Genomic DNA, 22972 nt, shown 5'->3' with positions numbered 1-22972 from the left:
ATAATCTCTGGAACCTGAATATTTTTAAAATGCCTATACATCATTTTGATCAGAGCCAAGGCTGAGAAGCAGGTGGACACTCTGCCTCCAGTTTCTCTTTCTCCCAGGGTAATATTTATACCAGTGCTTAAAAAATGGGAGCCTGGGGACGCCTGGATGGCTCAGTTGGTTAAGCAGCTGTCTTCGGCTCAGGTCATGATCCCAGCGTCCCGGGATCGAGTCCCACATCGGGCTCCTTGCTCAGCAGGGAGCCTGCTTCTCCCTCTGCCTCTGCCTGACATTCTGTCTGCCTGTGCTCGCTCTCTCCCCCCTCTCTCTCTCTGATAAATAAATAAAATCTTAAAAAAAAAAAAAAGAAATGGGAGCCTGCACCACAACGTTCACTGTAGCATTATTCAAAGTAGCTAAAATGTGAAAACAACCTATGTGACAATGAATGAATGAATGAATAAAAAAAAATATGGCATAGATACACAGTGGAATATTATTCAGTCATAAAAAGAATGGAATCCTGCCATTTGTGCAAACATGGGTGGACCTTGAGAGCATTATGCTAAGTGAGAAAAGTCAGATAGAGAAAGACAAATACCCTATGACCTCACTTACATGTGGAATAAAACAAAACAAAGCAAAAACAACCAAGGTCATAGATTTGGTGAATGAACTGGTAGTTGCCAGAGGCAGGGAGTGGGTGATGGATGAAATGGGGAAAGGGGTCAAAAGGTACAAACTTCCAGTTAAAAAATAAATTATGTCATTGAGATGTAACTGTATTAGCATGCAGTATGATGACTACCATTAATAATACCGTACTGACTATTTGAAAGTTGCTCAGAGTAAATCTTAAAAGTTCTCATCATAAGAAAAAATATTTTATAATCATAGTGACAGATGTTAATCAGATTTATTATGGTGCTCTTTAAAAAATATGTACATATACTGAATCATTATGCGGCACACCTAAAACTATTATGTTATATGTCAGTTATACCTCAATTAAAAATAAATAAAAATAGTACTTCAAAAGAGTCCTTAACTTCCTGTCCATAACTTAATGACTTATTACTTGAAACTAAAATATGGAAAATTCTTGTTTCTCTTCTGTGTTAAGTCAGACTAGAAAATAATCAAGTTTTTCAAAAATTGAACTAGAGGGGTACCTGGGTGGCTCCGTCATTAAGCATCTGCCTTTGGCTCAGGTCATGATCCCAGGGTCCAGGGATCGAGCCCCACATCAGGCTCCCTGCTCAGCAGTAAGCCTGCTTCTCCCTCTCCCACTCTCCTAGCTTGTGTTCCCTCTCTCGCTGTCTCTCTTCTCTGTCAAATAAATAAACAAAATCTTTTTTAAAAAAATGAACTAGAATTTATCTACTATGTACATGGGATTGTATCTGCTTTTACTTTATCTTCTAAAGAAGAAAAAAAAAGGAACCTAGCTATTTGTTTCTTCTGAATGGTATTTCACTACTAAAAGAATAAATCTATATATATCCCTTCTGAAGGCACAAACAGTCACACAAAAGCTTATTAGGCCTCACAATCTATTACACTCTAATTCCCTACATTTCTCAACATTCTCAAAACACACCAGGTTTTTGCAATCTAAATTTTAATTTATATTGCTATTAAATATCTATTATACTATGTGGCAATTATCATTTAAATTTATTTTTTCACACTGGTCTTTAAGTTCTTGGGAATAAAGCCATATAGCAAAAAGAATCAACGAATAAATTCTACTAACAATAAAAGAAAGTGGATATTTGTTAGAAATGAATTCAGTAGAAAAGGCCAATGACTACCCAGAAGTCCAACAATCCAACTACGCTTAATTAAACTTTCTTGGAAAATAGGCCTCAAAATAGCAAATCCAAAGTAAGTCTTTTGAATTTCTTCTATGAAAAAATAATTCCATTTTCCATAAGAACATTTTTATGAATATCAGAAGTGGCTCTATACTACCTGTAGGACATCTGAAATGACAACCCATGCATAAATGTAAGAAGAAAAAGCAACATAATTTATTTTTTAAAAGACTTATTTTATTTTATTTTTTAATTTTTATTTTTTAAAAAAATTTTTTTATTTTTTTTAAAGATTTTTATTTATTTATTTGATAAAGGGAGATCACAGGTAGGCAGAGAGGCAGGCAGAGAGAGAGGAAGGGAAGCAGGCTCCCTGCTGAGCAGAGATCCCGTTGTGGGACTTGATCCCAGGACCCTGAGATCATGACCTGAGCTGAAGGCAGCAGCTTAACCCACTGAGCCACCCAGGCACCCTTATTTTATTTTTTAAAAGATTTTATTTATTTGACAAAGAGAGGGAGCACAAGCAGGGGGAGAGGGAAAGGGAGAAGCAGATTCCTTGCTAAGCAGGGAGCTTGACATAGGGCTCGATCCTAAGACTCTGGGATCATGACCTGAGCTGAAGGCAGATGCTTAACTGAACCATCCAGGCACCCCCCAAATTTATTTATTTTAGAGAGAAAGAGAGAGAGCTCAAGAGAGCATGTGCATGAGTTGGGGGAAGAACAGGGGGAGAGAATCTACAAGCAGACTCCCCTCCCCACTAAGTACAGGACTCTACAGAGGGCTCTATCTCAGGATGCATGAGATTCTGACCTGCGCAGAAACCAAGAGTCGGATACTTAACCAACTGAGCTGCTCAGGTGCCCAAGCAATATAATTAATGTATTTACAGATTAAAAGCAAATTTCCTCCACTAGTGAAAATAGCTTTGGAATCTTAGGTGAAAATTTTAACATTACTATCATTTTCATGGGTAAATAAAATATACCAGATTGTTAAAATTTACATAAAGATTATAATGGGTAATAGAAAAAATATGTAGGGGGCACCTACATATTAAGCCTCTGCCTTTGGCTTGGGTCATGATCCCAGGGTCCTGGAATCGAGCCCTGCATAGGGCTCCTGGCTCCGTGGAAAGCCTGCTTCTCCCTCTCCCATTTTCCCTATCTGTGGTCCCTCTTTTGCTCTTTTTCTGTCAAATAAATAAATAAAAATAAAATCTTTAAAATAAAATAAAAAAGATGAATAGGATCTTAAAAAAAAAAAATACACTTTAAAGAACTGACACAGAAACTTTACCAAACACAGAGGTGGGCAAATGTTAAAAGGAGGAGTGGCAGTATTATTTTTTTTAATTTGAGAGAGAGAGAGAGAGCATGAACCCAAGCAGGGGTAGAGGAAGAAGGAAAAGGAGACTTTCCTCCGCCGAGCAGGGAGCCAGACATAGGACTCTATAGCAGGACCCCAAGACCATGACCTGAGCTGAAGGCAAATGCTTAACTGACTGAGCCACCCAGGTGCCCAGAGTGGCAGTATTAAAACAAAAAATTCAGGTGAAAAAGTATTAGATTGGACAAAGGTAGAAGATATTGTACACTGAAAAAAAAAAAGCAATATACCAAGGTTTTATGCAATTCATCTTTCTGTAACAGACACTCCTGAAATACATAAACTCTTGGAACAAAAACTAACTGAAAATATACAATCATAAGCCAGATAGATGAAGTAGGAAACAAAAGACTTGAGTAATACAATTAATAAGCTTCATTTAATAAACATATATGTAACCTGTAGCCCTAAATCAGGAATGAAAAATCCAAAGAATATTTCAAAGTTGATTCTATTTTTAAATTTTTTAAAGATTTTATTTATTATTTGACAGAGAGAGACACAGTGAGAGGGAACACAAGCAGGGGGAGTGTGAGAAGAAGCAGGCTTCTCTCTGAGCAGGGAGCCTGATGCGGGGCTCAATCCCAGGACCCTGGGATCATGACCTGAGCTGAAGGCAGATGCTTAACGACTGAGCCACCCAGGTGCCCCGAAAGGTGAGTCTAGAGATATATATTTATAAAACTTGGTTTCAAAGAGAGTGTCATTAAAATTTAAAAAAGCTGAAACCAAACTGTTGATCATCTAAACTTTAGACAAGATAAACCCGCCTAATGACACTTACAGCAGCAATCGAAGGCTTCTTCCCATCACCAGCTGGTGGATGAGTGACATCTGCTCCCAAAAAGATCACTGGTTGCTGGAACACAGAAGGTCTTAAACACATTTTTAAAACGAGTTAGATAATTCTATTTTCATTATGCATTTATCTGTATATACTATTGAAACACAATTGCAAGCAGCTGACACAGCACAGAACAGCCTCAAAGGCTGGAACTACTGCTTTAGTCTCTTGATTCATGAATTCCTAACTCAATGAAGTAAAAGCTATCACAATGGGTCTATCCAATGTCTTACACAGAGCAACTTTCTGCCTTAACCAGTGATGTTGCAGGTTGCAAAGGGCTAGCATTCTTCATAACAGGCAAAAAATGATAAACTTCCTTATATTAACTCACCAGCTTGTATCACTCTGTAATCTACTTACATTTAAACTATGTTATCACATTTAAACTATGTTATCTCTTAATGAGAAAAAGCATCATTAAACTTTACACTGAAAAAGTACTACTCCCCCTCCCCTGGGCAAAAGTATAAATTTGAGAATGTATTATTTAAAGTAGCTAGTTGTTCATCTTATTTAAAAAACTATGTCGCCTTTGGGATGCCTGGCTGGATCAGTTGTTGGGTGTCTGCCTTCAGCTCAGATCATGGTCCAGGGTCCTGGTATCAAGCCCCACAATGGGTTCCCTGCTCTATGGGAAGCCCGCTTTTCCCTCCCCACTCTCCCTGCTTGTGTTCCCTCTCTCACTGTGCCTCTGTCAAATAAGTAAATAAAATCTTTAAAATAAAAAAAAATTAAAAACTATATCCTTTACGATTCAAATGACTGTCTCTCAGCTTGTGGACTTGTTGATAAAATTCTGTAGCCATCTCATTTATGATTCTCATCTATTTAACAGGAACAGGAAGCAGAGGAAAAACGGGGGAAAAAGGGCTTTGTGTCATATATATGTGGGTCTATCCTTATTCTAATGCTTACCTGTGGTGCAGATAAGCACTGGTGCAGATATTTAACTTTTTAAAGCCCTAGTTGCTTTAACCACTGAAAGAAAACCAGATGTCCAATTCTCCAAATAACGTCTTCCCCAACACTTGTTTTGACTGCGATCTAACAGTAAAATCTATTGTCCCACTGACTGTAGCAGGGATTGATAAGGCTTATTTAACTGATTTACTTAATTCATTTGCCCCCTTCAAGACCCTCCCTTCTTTCCTAACTTGCTAGGTGAGTGCGTAACCTCACAGTTCCAGATTGAAGATGACTATCAAATAATGAGAAACTTCGTTAAGCTGAGCTCCCCAGAAAAATAAATAAAACGCTCAATACTTTCTAACTAGGCAGGAGGATCTCTGCATATACTAAATAAAAATGAGGATGGGAGGGGATTTTCCCAAGGGAATCTCTTAATCTTGCCTGAAATTCTTTTCTAAAATGTTTACTTATCTTCCACAGCAAGAATCAACAAGATTGTCCCTTTCTTACACTGATCTTAGATATAACAATATACAAAAAAATTAAGAAAATAATTAAAATTTAGTTAAGTGATTAGCTTATCTTACCTTTGATGAGGTACAAGAATATTATTGATCCCTCCGAGTTTAACATTTATCTTTAGGCACAGGTTTGAGAGAGTTTGAGGGGATGTTTTTATTACATTCTTGACTTGGACACACTGTGTGGCCATACCCAAAAGTGTATCTCCTACGCGTTTCACTTCCGCTATGGAACAAATGCAAATACCTCTAATTAGAAAAAAGGTCAAACTTTATTGAAAATTAAGGTAGTATACTTCCCCCTTGAAATACACTACTGTATTACAGGACACCAGAAATTATAAAAACACCATAATAATGCTATTAAAATTCAAAGTATAATGCCTTGAAGATTAGCTTACACATTTAGTGACAGTTTTCCCAGTTGCTTTATTCTTTAGAGAAGAAAGTATATTTCTGTCATCATAAAAACAGTATAACCATAATAACTAAAAAACCAGAAAGAAAAATATACATAATCCCGTTAGCATTTTATTGCACTTTCTTCCAATAATTTTCTCATTTATATTATTTTAATACAATTATACTCAGAATATACTTAGAATTTTCAATCCTATTTTCTAACTTTCAATTTGAAAATAGAGCCTTTACAGTGTACAGAATAAAAGGTTTCCTGTAACTTCTCCCCCCTTAGCCATTGTAACTACCATAAAGAGTTCAGTGTACATACTTTTCTTATAAAACATATGGAAAACATTTAAAAACCAAACTTGCATTCTATTTTGCAAACTGTCATTTTCACTCAATCATATAGTATACTCTGCATCTTAATATATAAGTTGCTCTTATTTGTAACAATAGCAGTAAGTCTGTTTTTATTTTTATTTTTTATTTTTTAAAAGATTTTATTTATTTATTTGACAGAGAGAGATCACGAGTAGGCAGAGAGGCAGGCAGAGAGAGAGGGGGAAGCAGGCTCCCCACTGAGCAGGGAGCACCATGCAGGGGCTCAATCCCAGGACCCTGAGACCATGACCTGAGCCGAAGGCAGAGGCTTAACCCATTGAGCTACCCAGGCACCCTGTTAAGTCTGTTTTTTTTTTTTTTTTTTGGTTAGTCTGTTTTTAAATGCCATTTTATCTAACCAGTCATACACTGATATATTTTTAGCCTGTTTCAGGTTTTCATTTTTTTTTAAAGATTTTATTTATTTATTTGACAGAAAGAGAGTGAGAGAGAGAGGGAACACAAGCCGGGGGAGCAGGAGAGGGAGAAGCAGGCTTCTCATTGAGCAGGAAGCCTTTTGCAGGGTCTGATTCCAGGACCCAGGATCATGATCTGAGCCAAAGGCATACACTTTAACAAATGAGCCACCCAGGTGCCCCCAGGTTTTCACTGTTTCAAACAATGCTACAAATAATATCCTTATACATTTATTTTTGTTTGGTTCTATAACTTACAGCTTCAGGATAAATTTCTACAAGTAGAATTGAGGGATCAGAGACATATATATTTAACATTAAAAAAATATTTTATTCATTTATTTGAGAGAGAGACAGCAAGAAATAACATAAGCAAGGAGGTCAGAGGGAGAAGCAGACTCCCTGTGGAGCTGGGAGCCCAATGCGGGACTCTAGGATCATGAACTGAGCTGAAGGCAGTCGCTTAACCAACTCAGTCACTGAGGCACCCTATATTTAACATTTTTATAGATACTGACAAATTGCCCTCCGAAAAGGTTCATTATTTCATTCAACAAATATTTAATGTGCATCTAATATATGTTAGTACTGTGTGAGACTCTAAATATACAATATCTCTGAAGAAGAGAAACAAATGACTAACAGGCACATGAAAAGATGCTCCACATCACTAATTAAAAAGAAATGCAAATCAAAACCACAATGAGATACCACTTCACACCCATTAGGATGGTTATTATAAAAAAAGAAAAAAACAGAAAAGAAAACAACAAGTGTTGCCAGGATGTGGAAACACTGGAGCCCTTGTACGTTAATGGTAGGAATGCGAAATGGTGCAGCTGCTGTAAAAAAAGTAGAAACAGTTAACTTGAGTAGCACCATTAATTACCTGAATCTAAAAGACATTTATAAAATACTTCATTCCATGGCAGCAAGAACAAACATTCTTTTTTTTTTTTTAATTTTTAAATTTATTTATCAGAGAGAGGGGAAGAGAGAGAGCACAGGCAGACAGAGGCAGAGGGAAAAGCAGGCTCCCTGCTGAGCAAGGAGCCCGATGTGGGACTCGATCCCAGGACGCTGGGATCATGACCTGAGCCGAAGGCAGCTGCTTAACCAACTGAGCCACCCAGGCGTCCCAAGAACAAACATTCTTCTCAAACTTACATGGAATATTCAGCAAGACAGACCATATTCTGATCCAATAACATACCTTAACAAATTTAAAAGAACAGAAATCATACAAAGTATGGTCTCAGACCATAGTGGAATTAAAATAGAAATCAGTAATGGACAGCTAGGAAATACAAATGTATTTGTTGGAAATTCCCAATATAGTGTGTGTGTGTATTTTTAAAGATTTTATTTATTTATTTGAGAAAGAGAGAGCACAGAGGGAGAGGGAGAGAGAGAAGCAAACTCTCTGCTGAGCAGGGAACCTGATGTGTGGCTCGATCCCAGGACCCTGAGATCATGACTTGAGCCGAAGGCAGACACTTAACCGACTGAACCACGCAGGTGCCCTCAATATATTTGTATATTAACACAATTCTGTGTAACACATGGATCAAAGAAGTCTTGGAAATTTAAAAATATTTTGAATTAAATGGAAATGGAACACAATCTAACAAAGGTTTGTGGGATGTAGGGTGCCTGGTTGACTTGGTAGAGCACATGACTCCTGATGTCAGGGTTGTGAGCTTGAGCCCCATGTTGGGTGTAGAGCTTACTTAACTAAGAAGACAATTTTTTTTGTGGTGGGATGCAGTGAAAACAGTGCTTAGAAGGAAACTTATGGTATGGAATTCAATATATTAGAAAAAGATCCAAAATCAATAATCTATGTTTTTACCTTATGAAAATAGGGAAAGAAAAAGACCTGGAACAAGCAAAAGGAACGAAATACTAATAATCAGAGCAGAAGTCAATGAAACTGAAAAATAGGCAGACAAAGAAAAAAAGAGAAAACAAGAATTACTAATATTAGAAAAGAAAAAGGGGCGCCTGGGTGGCTCAGTAGGTTAAGCCTCTGCCTTTGGCTCAGGTCATGATCCCAGGGTCCTGGGATCGAGCCCTGCATCGGGCTCTCTGCTCCATGGGGAGCCTGCTTCCTCCTCTCTCTCTCTGCCTGCCTCTCTGCCTACTTGTGATCTCTGTCAAATAAATAAAATCTTAAAAAAAGAAAAAGAAAAAGAAAAAAAAGGTTATCACTATTGGTCCCATGGTCATTGAAAGGACAATTAAAGAATATTATGAATGATAGGCCCACAAATTTGATAACTTACATGAAATGGAACAATTCCTTGAATGATACTACCAGAACTCACAAAAAAGAAATAGAAAATCTGAATGGGCCTGTTTCTTTTAAAGAAATTATATCAGGGGCGCCTGGGTGGCTTGGTTGGTTAGGTGGCTGACTCCTGATCTCAGCGTCATGAGTCTAAGCCCCACTTTTTATTGAATTATTCCATCAATAATTATTTAATCACAATTAAGAACCTTCCAAAAAGACAGTACCAGGCCCAGATGGTTTCACTGATGATTTCTCCCAAGCATTTAAATAGGAAATGATACCAAATTCTCTACAGTTATCTTCTAGAAAACAGAAGAAGGAATATTTTCTAACTTATTTTGAGGCCAACGTTACCCTAATATCAGAACAAGGTATAGACATCACAAGAAAGGAAAATTACAGGTTGATATAGTTCATGAACGTATATGTAAAAATCTTCAACATATTAGCAAACTGAATCCAACGATATATAGTAATTATACACCATGACCAAGTGGGATTTAGCATGTGAAAATCAATTAATGCAACTGATCACATTAAGCAACTAAGAAAGAAAAACCATGATCATATCAGTAGATACAGAGAAGGCATTTAACAAACTTCTTCATGCTGCTCATGATAAAAACTCTCAGCAAGGGGCATCTGGGTGGCTCAGTGAGTTGATCCTCTGCCTTCAGCTCTGGTCATGATCTCAGGGGCCTAGCATCTGGCTCTCTGCTCAGCGGAGAACCTGCTTCCCTGCTCTCCTCCCCCTCTCTCTGCCTGCTTCTTTGCCTACTTGTGATCTCTGTCAAATAAATAAATAAAATCTTAAAAAACAAAAACAAAAACAAAAACTCTCAGCAAACTAGGATTAGAGGGGATCTTCCCCAACTTGGTTAAAAAAAAAAATACAGAAAACCTGTAGTTAACATCATTATTATTATTATTTTTTTAAAAGATTTTATGATCACAAGAAGGCAGAGAGGCAGGCAGAGAGAGGGGGGGAAGCAGGCTCCCAGCTGAGCAGAGAGCCCAACGCAGGGCTCGATCCCAGAACCCCAAAATCATGACCTGAGCCGAAGGCAGAGGCTCAACCTACTGAGGTACACAGGACCCCCCGGTAGTTAACATTATTCATACCCCTGAGAAACTAGATTCTTTCCCCTTAAAATAAGAAAGAATGCAAGGATGTCTCCTCTCACTACTACTATTCAACACCATACTATTAACTCCTAGCTAACAAAAGGAAAAGGATATAAAAGTATACAGACTGGGAATGAAGAAACAAAATTGTTTGTTGACAGAGTACATGACTGTCTAGGCAGAAAAATCCAAAAGAATTTTTAAAAAGCCTGGAACTACAAAGTGCATGATACATGGAACTAGTAGGGCTGCATGATACATGGCAAAAATACACAAAAGTCAACCGCTCTCCTAAATACCAAAAATAAACAACAGGAATTTAAAACGAAAACCACAGCACCATTATTAGTACCAAAAGGAAAAAAAAAAAGATATACTTAACAAAATGTGTACAGGATCTATACAAAACTAGAAAACTTTGATAAAGAAATAAAAGAAGCTCTAAAAAGAGAGGAAGTCCATCTTCAAGCACAGGAATACTTAACATTTTTAGGATGTCAATTCTTTCCAGCCTGACTGATAGATTCAATGTAATCCCACTAAAAATCTCAGCAAGTTATTTTGCAGATATTGCGAACTAATTTCAAAGTTTACATAGAGAGGCAAAAGACCTAGAATAGCTAACACAATAGTGAAGAACAAAGTCAGAGAACTGACACTACCTGACGTCAAGACTTACTAAAAAGCCACATTAATCAAGACAGTGTAGTATTAGCAAATTGAGAGACATACAGACCAATCAAAACAAATAAAGATACCAGAAAAGAAACAGACTCACACAAATGCAGTTAATTAATGTTTGACAAAGTAGCAAGGGCAATTTAATGGAGAAAGACAGCCTTTGGTATGGTACTGAGAAAGCATCCACATGCAAAACAATGAATCTAGACACAGACCTTTTATCTTTCACAAAAATGAACTCAAAATGGGTTATAAACTTAGAGGTAAAAACAAAACTATAAAACCATTAGAAAGTAATACAGAAGAAAACTCAGGTGACCTTGGGGTGCCACTGAGTTTCTAATTATAACCCCCAAAACACTAACTGCGATAGAAAAAATGTGTTGGACTTTATTAATATTAAAGATGTTTGGTCTTTATTAATATCAGAAACTGTTAAGAGAATGAAGACAGGTCACAGACTGAGAGAACATATATGCAAAATATATACACGAAAACTTAAAACCAAAATATACAAAGAACTCTTAAAACTGAAAAATAAGAACACTTCCACAACATAAAAGTGGGCAAAATACTGGAAAAGGCGCTTCACTAAAGAAATATAGATGGCTGGGGCGCCTGGGTGGCTCAGTGGGTTAAAGCCTCTGCCTTCGGCTCAGGGCATGTCCCAGGGTCCTGGGATCAAGCCCCATGTTGGGCTCTCTGCTCCGTGGGGAGCCTGCTTCCTCCTTTCTCTGCCTGCCTCTCTGCTTACTTGTGATTTCTCTCTCTCTCTCAAATAAATAAAATCTTAAAAAAAATAATAAAAAAAAGAAATACAGATGGCAAATAAGCTTATGAAAAGATGTTCAACATTTTGTGTCATTAAGGAATTGCAAATTAAAGCAACAATGAGATACACCATACACTTATCAGAATGGCTGAAATCCAAAAAACTGATAGTATCAAACACTGCTGAGGATGCAGTACAACAGGAACACTCAAACACTGCTGTGGGAATGCAAAATGGTACAGCTGTTTTTTAAAAAGTTTAATTATTTAAGTAATCAATCTCTCCACACCATGTGGGGCTTGAACTCACAACCCAGAGATCAAGAGTCCCATGGTCTTCCAACTGAGCCAGCCAGGCGTGCTGGTACAGCCATTTTGGAAGACAATTTGGCAGTATTGCGATTTGATAAAGCATTTGTGCTCCTACTGATTTACTAAAGTCAGTTGGAAACTTATGCCTATCCAAAATCCTACACATGAATGTTTACAGCAGCAGTATTCATATTTGGCAAAAACTGGAAGCAAGGTAAAAATAGATGAATGGATAACAAACTGTGGCACATCCATACAATGGAATATTATTCAGCAGTAAAAAGAAATTACGTAACAAGCCACGAAAAGACACGGAGGAACCTTAAAGGCATATTGCTAAGTGAAAGAAGGCAATTAGGAAAGGGTAGATACCGCATGAGTCCCAACTACACAACGTTTTAGAAAAGGAAAAACTGTAAAGACATAAAAAGGCCAGTGGTTACCAGGGTTTTGAGGAGAGGGAGGGAGGGATGAAAAGGTGGAATACAAGGGATTTTTAGAGCAGTACAACTATTCTTTATGATACTGTTGTAAGGGCCTATTCAGTCAGAGTGGCCCCAGCCCAGCTGAACTGCCATTTTGTTGTAAAACTTAAATTGACTCCCCCCGCCCCCAGGGGAACTTACTTAAAAGCAAGTTCAGGAAGCCAATCCCAGGTAACAAAGTCTAGATACAAGGGTGGATCAGGCCAGGTGGAGGTATTCAATCAGTGGGGGGCACATACTGTCTCCTAGCTACTAAGGAGTGTGATCCCCGCCTTTTGGGCACCACTTTTCACCAAGGTGATAGGCTAGTGCAAATGTCTACAATGGGGTGAATTGTAGTTCAATTGGCCACCCATATGTGACCTAGCATGACTGTGCAGCTTTCTCTGTGTATTGCAATCTCACTAGCCACCTTTGTGTGGCCAGGCCCAACCACATGGCCTTTGCTCTATAAAAGTTGTCTGGAAAGCAGGGAGGGGTCGCCCTCTCTGTAAGGGGCGGCCCCCACCGGTCTGTTTGACAGTTGGTCTGAATCTTGATGCTTGGCACAAAATAAAGCTTTGCTTGACCTTCGCTTTGTATCAGTCTCGCTCCTTTGACCATGGACCCATTATTGGGGGACCCAATACTGTATATACAATGTTATATATTTATCAAAACCCACAGACATGTACAACACAAAGAGTGAACCTTAATACCTACTGTGGATAACATATTAATATTAATTTATCAGTACTGGTTCATTAAACATACCAAACAAGATGTTAAAAATACAGTAAGCTGTGTGTAGGGCAAGGGGTAAACATGTAGGAACTCTCTAGTGATCAGCTTAATTTTTCTGTAAATCTAAAACTTATTTTTTATTTTTATTTTTTAAAGATTTTATTTATTTGACACAGAGAGAGAGCACAAGCAGGGGGAGTAGCAGGCAGAAGGAGAGGGAAACGCAGGCTCCCTGCTAAGCACAGAGCCTCGGGCAGGGCTCCATCCCAGAACCCTGGGATTATGACCTGACCTGAAGGAAGACACTTAATTGACTGAACGACCTACGTGGCCCTGAACATCTTTTTATAAGATAACTGACCATTTGTTTTTCTGTTTTATGTCCTTTGTCTATTTTTTCAGTGAGTTGTTTGCCTTTTCCTTACTGATTTACAAATTCTTTGACTTAAAAACCTTCTATATTTTATCACAGCTTAAAAAATATCTTTGGAATTTCATAACTATCATTTATAATCACTGCACACTATTTCATCAATATACTGTAACTTACTCATTGTTTAAAACCAGTTCTTCTTTTTTTAAATTAACATATAATGTATTATTTGTATCAGGGGTACAGGTGTACGATTCATCAGTCTTACACAATTCACAGCACTCACCATAGCACATACCCTCCCAATGTCCATCACCCAGACATGCCATCCCTTCCACCCCACTCTACTCCAGTAACCCTCAGTTTGTTTCCTGAGATTAAGAGTCTCTCTGGTTTTGTCCTGTTTTGTTAAAACCAGATCTTAATAATTTTTAAAAATCACAGATATAATTATGAAAATTTGTACATACAGATTTTTCACTATTATGAATTCTTTCCAGTGAACACACTTCTGTAATTAAAAATACTGAATCACAGGTTAAAACCACATTTTTATACTTTTGATAGAAAGGATATTATCAATTTATTCTGCTGGGGCGCTTGGGTGGCTGCGTCAGTTAAGTACCTGACTCCTAATTTTGGCTTGGGTCATGATCTCACATAAGATTGAGACCCCATGTTGGGCTCCACAATCAGCATGGAGTCTGCTTGAAATTTCCTCTCCTTCTCCTTCTTCCCACCTGGCTTGTGCACATACACACTCTCTCAAATAAATAAAACCTTTAAAAAAAATTTATATTGGGGTGCCTGGGTGGCTCAGCCGATTGTCTGCCTCGACTCAGGTCATGATCCCAGGGTCCTGGGATCGAGCCCCGCATCGGGCTCCTTACTCAGTGGGGAGCCTGCTTTTCCCTCTCCCTCTGCCTGCTGCTCCCCCTGCTTGTGCTGTCAAATGAATAAAATATATATATATATATATAAAAGAACAAGGCCATCAGTGATATATTAAAATTCTAGATTCACTGCATCCTCACAAGCGCTAAATATTATAATATTTAAACACATATGCTAATTTCGTAACATAAAATTTCACTTTTATTTACTTGTAGTTTTCTTTATCTATTAGTGAAGACCAACACTTTTTTTTTTTTTTTTAAGATTTTATTTGTTTATTTGACAGACAGAGATCACAAGTAGGCAGAGAGGCAGACAGAGAGAGAGGAGGAAGCAGGCTTCCAGCTGAGCAGAGAGCCCGATGTGGGGCTCGATTCCAGGACCTGGGATCATGACCTAAGCCGAAGGCAGAGGCTTTAACCCACTGAGCCACGCAGGTGCCCCAAACCAACACTTTCTATATATTTACTGGTTTTGTTTTCCTTGAGAAATTTTGGTTTATACTCTTTGCTCATTAATCTAAAAGGACATAGGATTATTTTCTTCGATCACAACAACGGAACAATACAGATATTTTAATAATAAATGAGCCCTTTGTTGTCTGCATTTGTGGCAAATATATTTTAGATTCTACTGGTTTCCATTTACTTATTTATTTATTTTATTTGGTTTCCTTTAAATTTAGTTATGTATCTGTGACCTACAGAAAACTCCATTTTTATGCAGTAAATCTAACAATTTTTTTGGGTGAACTATTCTATCATTTCTAAACCTAGACAATTACACTGTTAGTAGTTTGAAAATTATACTTCCTTTGTATTTTTCTACAATTCAATGATTTATGTTTAACTTATTAATCTCACTAAATTTTAATTTGTTAACAAAAATAATAGCTATCATTTACTGAGTACTTACTATGTAACAGTTATTATTCTACACTCTGCTTACAGATGTAAATTTATTTCATCTTTATACCTATCTTGTATAGGTTAGTTATTTTTAGAATACCAGTTTCAAAGATGAGAAAACTAAAGCCTATTATGGTTAAGTAATTCAGCTAGATTCCTACAGGTAGTTATCTGGCAGAGCCTGGGTCTTAAGCAGAACTGTCTGACTCCAGAGCCTGTGCTTCCCCTGGAACCCTTAAGGATTTACTTATCCAAGAGAGAGAGAGTGAAAGAGTGAGAGTGTGTGAGGGGCAGAGGGAGAGGAAGAGGGAAAGAGAGAATCTCAAGCAGACTACCTGCTGAGAGCAGAGCCCAACATACGGCTCAATCCCATGACTCTGAGATCATATCAAGAGCTGGATGCTTAATTGACTAAGCCACCCAGGTGCCCCTGGAGTCTGTGCTTTTAACCACTACGTTATATTGACATGCAAGTTATCTTAATGCCATTCTTTAAAAAAATTTTTGATTTATTTATCTGAGAGAGAGAGAGAGTGAGAGACAGCATGAGCAAGGGGAGGAGCAAAGGGAGAGGGAGAAGCAAAGGCAGAGGGAGAAGCAAAGGCAGAAGCAGGCTTCCTGCCAAGCAGAGGGCCCGATGTGGGGCTCAAAAATCCCAGGACCCTGAGATCATGACCCGAGCCAAAGGCAGCGGCTTAACTGACTAAGCCACCCAGGTGCCCCTCTTAGTGCCATTTTAAAGAAATAATTCTTTTTTTTTTTTTTTTAAAGATTTTATTTATTTATTTGACAGAGAGAAATCACAAGTAGATGGAGAGGCAGGCAGAGAGAGAGAGGGGGAAGCAGGCTCCCTGCTGAGCAGAGAGCCCGATGCGGGACTCGATCCCAGGACCCTGAGATCATGACCTGAGCCGAAGGCAGCGGCTTAACCCACTGAGCCACCCAGGCACCCCTAAAGAAATAATTCTTTAACCATTGTTTTGTCGTGCCTCCTTTACTGATTTGCCTTTTTAAAGTAACCCTACAAGGTTTTAAATATAGCAGCTATTAAAATATGTTTTAATGTTTCAAAATTTTAGGATATGTTTTAGCAAAATTTTAAAAGGAACACTAAGTACTTGAGGAAGAATGCAATCTTAAGATATCCTTACCATACACGGGCGTCTTCCCTGGCAGGATGACGATAATGAGCTGTAGCCCAGAGTAGGTGTTCTTGAGATGCCGGAACATGGGCTCCACGCTGTCTGCCCCTTGCGCATATTTGCAGAAGCAAGGCTGGCCCTGGATGGGCATCCCTGCATCTTTAGAAATCTTACGCAGCTGGTCCGTGAAACCCCTAGGAGAAGAAATCACTAAAACTAAATCCTTTGTCTAGTCATCCACACCTACAAAGTGGAATGGAAAGTTTGAGAAGTGAATAGAGAATGAAGCAACGATTTGTGTGCTCCGCATATGAAGAGGTCACCAAGGCTTACTGATATTAAAGGAGTGGCTGGTCAGTAATCGATTGTGCAAACTAGGAACACTGCTATATAATAATGTGGCATTGCGTAGTTTACAAAGGGCACTAGTGATAGAGTATGCTGGTTAAGACTTCAGTTCTAGAGTTAGGATGACAGGTTTCAATTCGGGTTCTGTTACCTGATAGCTGTGAAATAGTAAGACAAATTTTTCAGCTCCTCTCATCTGTAAGATGATTACTTCTATTATAGGGCTGGTGTCAATAATAAATGACATAATACATGAACTCAGTAACACCACCCAAGACATGGTAAGAGTTTCATAAATTTAATCTACTGTTGTACATTTTCTAATTTGATCATGATGACATTCATAAGAAGGTGGTAGGTGAATTATTATTCCCATTTAGTAGATCAGGACATAGTTTCAAGGACATTAAGTATCTCACCAATGTCAAAAGGTTAGATAAATGGTAGAGTCAGAAGTATGATCTAATCCAAAATTTGTTTCCACAATACTATGTATCTGAAACTAGGATAGCAGCAAAGATTGTATTCCCAGAAAAAATTAAGAATTAAAAAAAAAAAAAAGTGAAACCACATTTAAAAACAAATGAGGCAGGTAGTACTTCAATGTACTTTTAGCCACACTAAAAACAACAAAAGACTAATAATTCCATATTTAAACAAAATTCTGCATTTAGCCTAATGATATCATGATTTAACAATCACTTCACTTGTTTATAAAACAAGAGTAAGGTCTTAAGTCAAGGATCTGAGTTATCTTTGAGCAAAAACACTCATTCCCTCAGAGATGAAGCTTGTAGGAATTCCTTTCTTTTCCTTTTCCTTATTAATGTTTAATTCAAAAGGTATGAAGTTGGGTATTTTCAGTCAGCCTGAACAAGAACCATAAGCCAAAAGATTATGAGAGTTCTAGCAAACCATAAATAACAAATGTAAAACGAAAAGAATAACTCTGTGCTTGAGGAACAACTGAGAAACTTATTCGACTCTGGAGGTCGAATAAGATGATCACAGCATTGTAGTAAACTGTCTTTATGACAGTTTACTTGAAAGCAGGGAATGAAAACTTTGGGGAAAAAGTGTGTATTAGGGACGCCTGGGTGGCTCAGTTGGTTAAGCAGCTGCCTTCGGCTCAGGTCCTGCATAAGGCTCCTTGCTCAGTGGGGAGCCTGCTTCTCCCTCTGCCTCTGCCTGCCACTCTGTCTGCCTGTGCTCACTCTCTCTGACAAATAAACAAATAAAATCTTTAATTAAAAAAAAATGTGTATTAAGTGAACCTTAAGATATACATTTAGAAATTTGGAGCTAATAAAAAAAGTAAACAGAATCAAATAAAAAAATCTTATTATTTCTCATACGAAGAAGGTAAGGCAAACTCTGAACTGGCCTTGTTGGTAAACTGGCCTCTATATCTTTTTTTTTTTTTTTCCTTTTTTTTTTTTTTTTTTTTTATTTGACAGACAGAGATCACAAGTAGGCAGAGAGGCAGGCAGAGAGAGAGAGAGAGAGAGGAGGAAGCAGGCTCTCCGCGGAGCAGACAGCCCGATGCGGGGCTTGATCCCAGGACCCTGGGATCACGACCTGAGCCGAAGGCAGAGGCTTCAACCCACTGAGCCACCCAGGCGCCCCAGGCCTCTATATCTTTGAAGAACTATTCATTAGGGGTATATTTTTAGGATCTTATTAGTGGAGATTTAAATTAGACAATAATCATTTTCTTAAGAAAATTAGATTTTAGAGGAGAGGTAAATTTACAGATAAACAGAACAACTGTATTTCACAGAGAAAGTGACAAGAGCAAAGAGAGAAAATACTGATGAACTAGTGTGTTTCGAGTTAAGACAGATTATTTCTAGCATCACAATCACAGAAGATTGGGTATTATTTAGAGAAGCAGGGATAGGAAGGAGGCATTTTCAGTAAAGAGCAGCATGATCAAAAAGAGAAAATAAAAATAAAAATAAAAAAAAGTGCCAGGGAGATATAGGGAATATAGTGCTTTAGTTTCTTTGTCCAGAATATGGGAAAATAGAGAAGGGGCTTAAGAGGCAGGTGAAAGATTTTCAATGTCCTACTAATTTTTATTGTTATTCTTTGTTAAGAAAATCCTGAAAGTTTTAGGGGGGCTGTAGTCACAAATGGAGGTGGTACTCTTTCATGACAGCATTGTTCCTCAAACAAGAATGACAGCAGAAGCCTTCGAGACTGCCAAGGTCTCAAAGACCTGAGGGTCCCAAGGAGGGAAGACCCAGAAGAAGAAAAGCCAAAGTGATAAAAAGAAACCAGAAGGGCAAGAACGGAGAAAATGTAAAGAAATAGTCAACTGTATTTAATGTTGCACAAATTTTGAGAAAAATAATGGCTGAGGAAAGACCATTAGAATTTATAATCGATTGGAGATCTTCCAGAAACTAGTTTCAGAAGAGCACTAGGATTTCATTTTTTTAAAGATTTTTATTTATTTATTTGACAGAGAGAGAGATCACAAAGAGGCAGAGGCAGGCAGAGAGAGGGGGAAAACAAGCTCCCTGCCTAGCAGACAGCCCGACGGGGGGCCTGATCCTAGGACCTTGAGACACTGAGCTGGGCAGAAGGCAGAGGCCTAACCCACTAAGCCACCCAGGTGCCCCAGCACTAGGATTTCTAAGACGGTGAGAAAATAGAAGGCTGGAAGCATTTATTTCAATTAGGTAAATTGAAAATTGATGAATTTTTAATTTGAACAGAAGATTATTGAGCACTTATATGCTGAGGAAAAGAATCTGGGGAACAGGGAAAGTGGTAGAGATGGAGGCCAAATTTTCAGAAGTAAGTAAGTGAAAACGAAGAGTCACTCTTTTAAGGACCTCAATTGAGAAATAAGGACCTTCTTTAACCCTCACTTAAGAGATAGGTACTGTTATCTCTAAAAAGGTGAAAACTGAAGCATAATGAAATTATATCAATTATTCATGGTAATAAAGCTACAAATTGGTAAGGCTGGGAATTAAACCTAACCTATTTGCCATAAAAAGCCAATGATGCTCCTGTACCACATAAGCTAGACTGTTAGGATGCCTAGGAGAATGCATCAATGATTTTACCGACTAACAAATTCAGAATTCTCCATCAAACTATTGAGAAGAAACATTTTCAAAGTTTCAGTGATTAAATATATTCCCTATTGAGACAACACTGGTTAGAACATTAGCTGAGTTGTTTAAAATCGAAACATAAAACTGAAACACAAAAAGTTCCCCAAACCAAACTAATGACACGCCTTACTTCAGTATTTCTTCTCTGCACTGCCTCTGTGTGGCAAAACAAGCTATAGCCCACATTTTTATCTCAACTCCTGTGTGAAACTGCTTCCCCCGCATGTCCCACACTCCATGGCTTGGTGTGGCTACTGTCCGATTCTACAGAAAAAGGAGAAAGAGAAATAAGGCAAAAAAGAAGAAAACACTTAATATACAATTTACTTCACTGAGCTGATAAAGCATTTCAAATTGCTGAATTGATAAATATCTGATTATCATGTAAAATGCTGCTCTAAATCAGTATTAGTTATATTTTTTAATCATATAAACCCAAAACTATAAACTTAAGCAAAAATACCTTGAAACAAAAAAGTACTGTTGGAGCAAAAAAAAACCCACCCCCCCCCAAAACAAAACCACAACAAAAAAACACACCACTTTCCGAAACTCAGACTTAGCTAGGATGCTCTTCTCTCTGTAAATAGAAGCTGTATGTTTATATTTAAAAAATTATCAAGAGGTTTTACCCGTCCTCCATACTGCAGCATAGGTGCTGGAAGTACACGTCCGGTTACATGGGCCATTTCATCCCGAACTTTGAATTGAAACTCCTGAACAAATGGATCTGTTTCATAATTTGCACTTCTTACCTAACAGAAAAAATCGTAGTTACTTTCAGAACTTCCCCCAAGTCCCCGCTTCGTTCATTAGAAGCCTCTGTTTTCTTTTCTTCACTATGTCCACAATGTTTTGGATCTAGTCAATGATGCCCTAAGTATAGGATGAGAAATCTTAATCTGGGATGACAGATCATGAATGGACCACAGGAAATTTGTGAACCTCCTGGTAATTTACAGAAATTTAAATGTATTAGGCTGAAAAATAAGAAATTTCAATTATTTGCAATCTATGAAGATGCCAATTCTACATGATTAAATCTAATGCGCTTTGGAGAGGGTGGCCTAGAGATCAAAAGAGCAAGAAATTCCTGACCTAAAAAATGTTAAGGACTTCTAATTAGAAGATCCAGACATATGTTATTAAAATTTATTTTACATAAAGTTTGATAGCAGATATTGATGATCTTAAAGGCTTTTTTTACCTAATTACTTGATTTACAACTTATATAAAATTACTTGAATATTTTCAGATAAAAAGTACCATATTATAAAATTATTCAATGCAATACACTTGAGACAGTTAAGAAAGCCAATATGATACAGATGATAATTTTTACATGATATATCCACAGTTACAAAGATAAAAAAGATTTTTTTAAATTTAAATTTTGTTAGTTAACATACAGTGCAATACTGGTTGATAAAGAATTTTGGGATGCCTGGAGAGCTGACTCGCTCAAGCGTCTGCCTTCAGTTCTGGTCATGATCCCAGTGTCCTAGGATCAAGTCCCACACCTCAGACTCCTTGCTCTGCGGGGAGCCTGCTTCTCCCTCTGCCTGCCTCTCCCCTCTGCTTGTGGTCTCTTTCACGCTCTCTGACAAATAAGTAAAATCTTTAAAAAAAAAAAAAATTAATTCAGTATAGACTTGGACCTCAGAATATAATTCATGTTTTTTTTTTTTTTAAATTTTTTTTTAATTTATTTATTTGACAGAGAGAAATCACAAGTAGATGGAGAGGCAGGCAGAGAGAGAGAGAGAGAGGGAAGCAGGCTCCCTGCTGAGCAGAGAGCCCGACGCGGGACTCGATCCCAGGACCCCGAGATCACGACCCGAGCCGAACGCAGCGGCTTAACCCACTGAGCCACCCAGGCGCCCATAATTCATGTTTATACCATGCTATAGTAACTGTGTTTTTCAAAACATATTTACTCAGTTTCAGAGTAAAAGTCAAATGAGGTTACTAAATGAAGGTGGTGTTCAAGTGTTTGAGGAACAAACCATTAAAAAAACCCTATGTAATCTAAATATTTAAAAAGAATCTTCCCACAATAAGCAGAAGTGGTTGTTTAAGGTTAGGCACTAATGTTTCTTTAAATGCCATTCATTTCTGGTGTGTTTTAGTATATCTTCATAGTAAGGTTACAAAGAGTAACAACTACTATAAATAAAAACTTGTTGTATGATGTGCTTGGTGTTAAGTTTTATAATTAATTTCTCCACAACAACCTTGTAACTATAAAAGGAGGTCTGTTATCTCTACAGAGGATAAGTCTAAAATTTAATAAAGTTAAATGACTGGCCTAAAAACCATCTAGCTAAGCAAGTGACACAGAATCTGAAACCGTGTATGTTCTGATTCTAGAGTTCCTACTCAATCACTGCACTAGTCTTCTGGATGCTGTAATTGCAATAATGTAACAGTAACAGTAAGTAAATGAAGAAGATAGACTTTGGACCCAGAGCTGTTAAGATTCCAAAGCCTATGCTTTTAGCCATGGTACAATATTACCTCTTTGGAAGAAAAGTTAGAATAAACTGAGTTAGAACTAATTACTGAAATTTTAGAGATAGTGAGAGGTTTAGCCTCTTAAATGTCTTAAAATCCCATCATAATAGATCAGAAAAAAAATCCATCATGAAAACCAACCTACATTCTCCTAATTAAGTATCATATAATAATTTTTACTCTTTATAAAACCATTTTGGAAAAAAGTCTCTTTTTCCCTGTCATTGGCTTACAAAATGCAAGGGCCACTTTTTTTTCTTTTTTTTTTTTAAAGATTTTATTTATTTGACAGAGAGAAATCACAAGTAGATGGAGAGGCAGGCAGAGAGAGAGAGGGAAGCAGGCTCCCTGCTGAGCAGAAAGCCCGATGCGGGACTCGATCCCAGGACCCTGAGATCATGACCTGAGCTGAAGGCGGCGGCTTAACCCACTGAGCCACCCAGGCGCCCAAAAGGGCCAGTTTTATAATCCTTTTATAACAATCTTCACTATTACCCAAAGTAATATTCCTATTTCTAGACTTTTTTCTCTTCACTTGCATAATACAAAGGGTATTCAAAATGACTGGAGCAGTCTCATATTTCTTTATTCATCCT

The 22972-nt window shown here is 37.7% G+C and overlaps 1 protein-coding gene across 11 annotated transcripts in view; it reads right to left on the bottom strand.

Annotated features, from left to right (window-relative positions):
* Positions 1 to 22972, bottom strand: part of LOC309842556 (protein argonaute-3) — a 128061-nt gene that overhangs the window by 13734 nt on the left and 91355 nt on the right. For all 11 annotated transcript variants that reach the window (XR_014299676.1, XR_014299677.1, XR_014299678.1 and 8 more), the window contains 5 exons: positions 20495 to 20617; positions 19993 to 20126; positions 16393 to 16577; positions 5541 to 5700; positions 3982 to 4072 (listed from right to left, as the gene is read on the bottom strand). Coding sequence is in view for 8 of the 11 variants with exons in the window: in XM_082686881.1 (XP_082543007.1) it covers positions 3982 to 4072; positions 5541 to 5700; positions 16393 to 16577; positions 19993 to 20126; positions 20495 to 20617 (693 nt within the window). In the remaining 3 variants the exon portion in view is untranslated. The remainder of the gene's footprint in view (positions 1 to 3981; positions 4073 to 5540; positions 5701 to 16392; positions 16578 to 19992; positions 20127 to 20494; positions 20618 to 22972) is intronic.

Source organism: Mustela nivalis (genome assembly GCF_964662115.1).
Source record: "Mustela nivalis genome assembly, chromosome: 10".
In the NCBI taxonomy this organism is placed as follows: Eukaryota; Metazoa; Chordata; class Mammalia; order Carnivora; family Mustelidae; genus Mustela; species Mustela nivalis.
The sequence above is the reverse complement of the archived record's forward strand: the minus strand, read 5'-3'. Positions and strand labels throughout refer to the sequence as shown.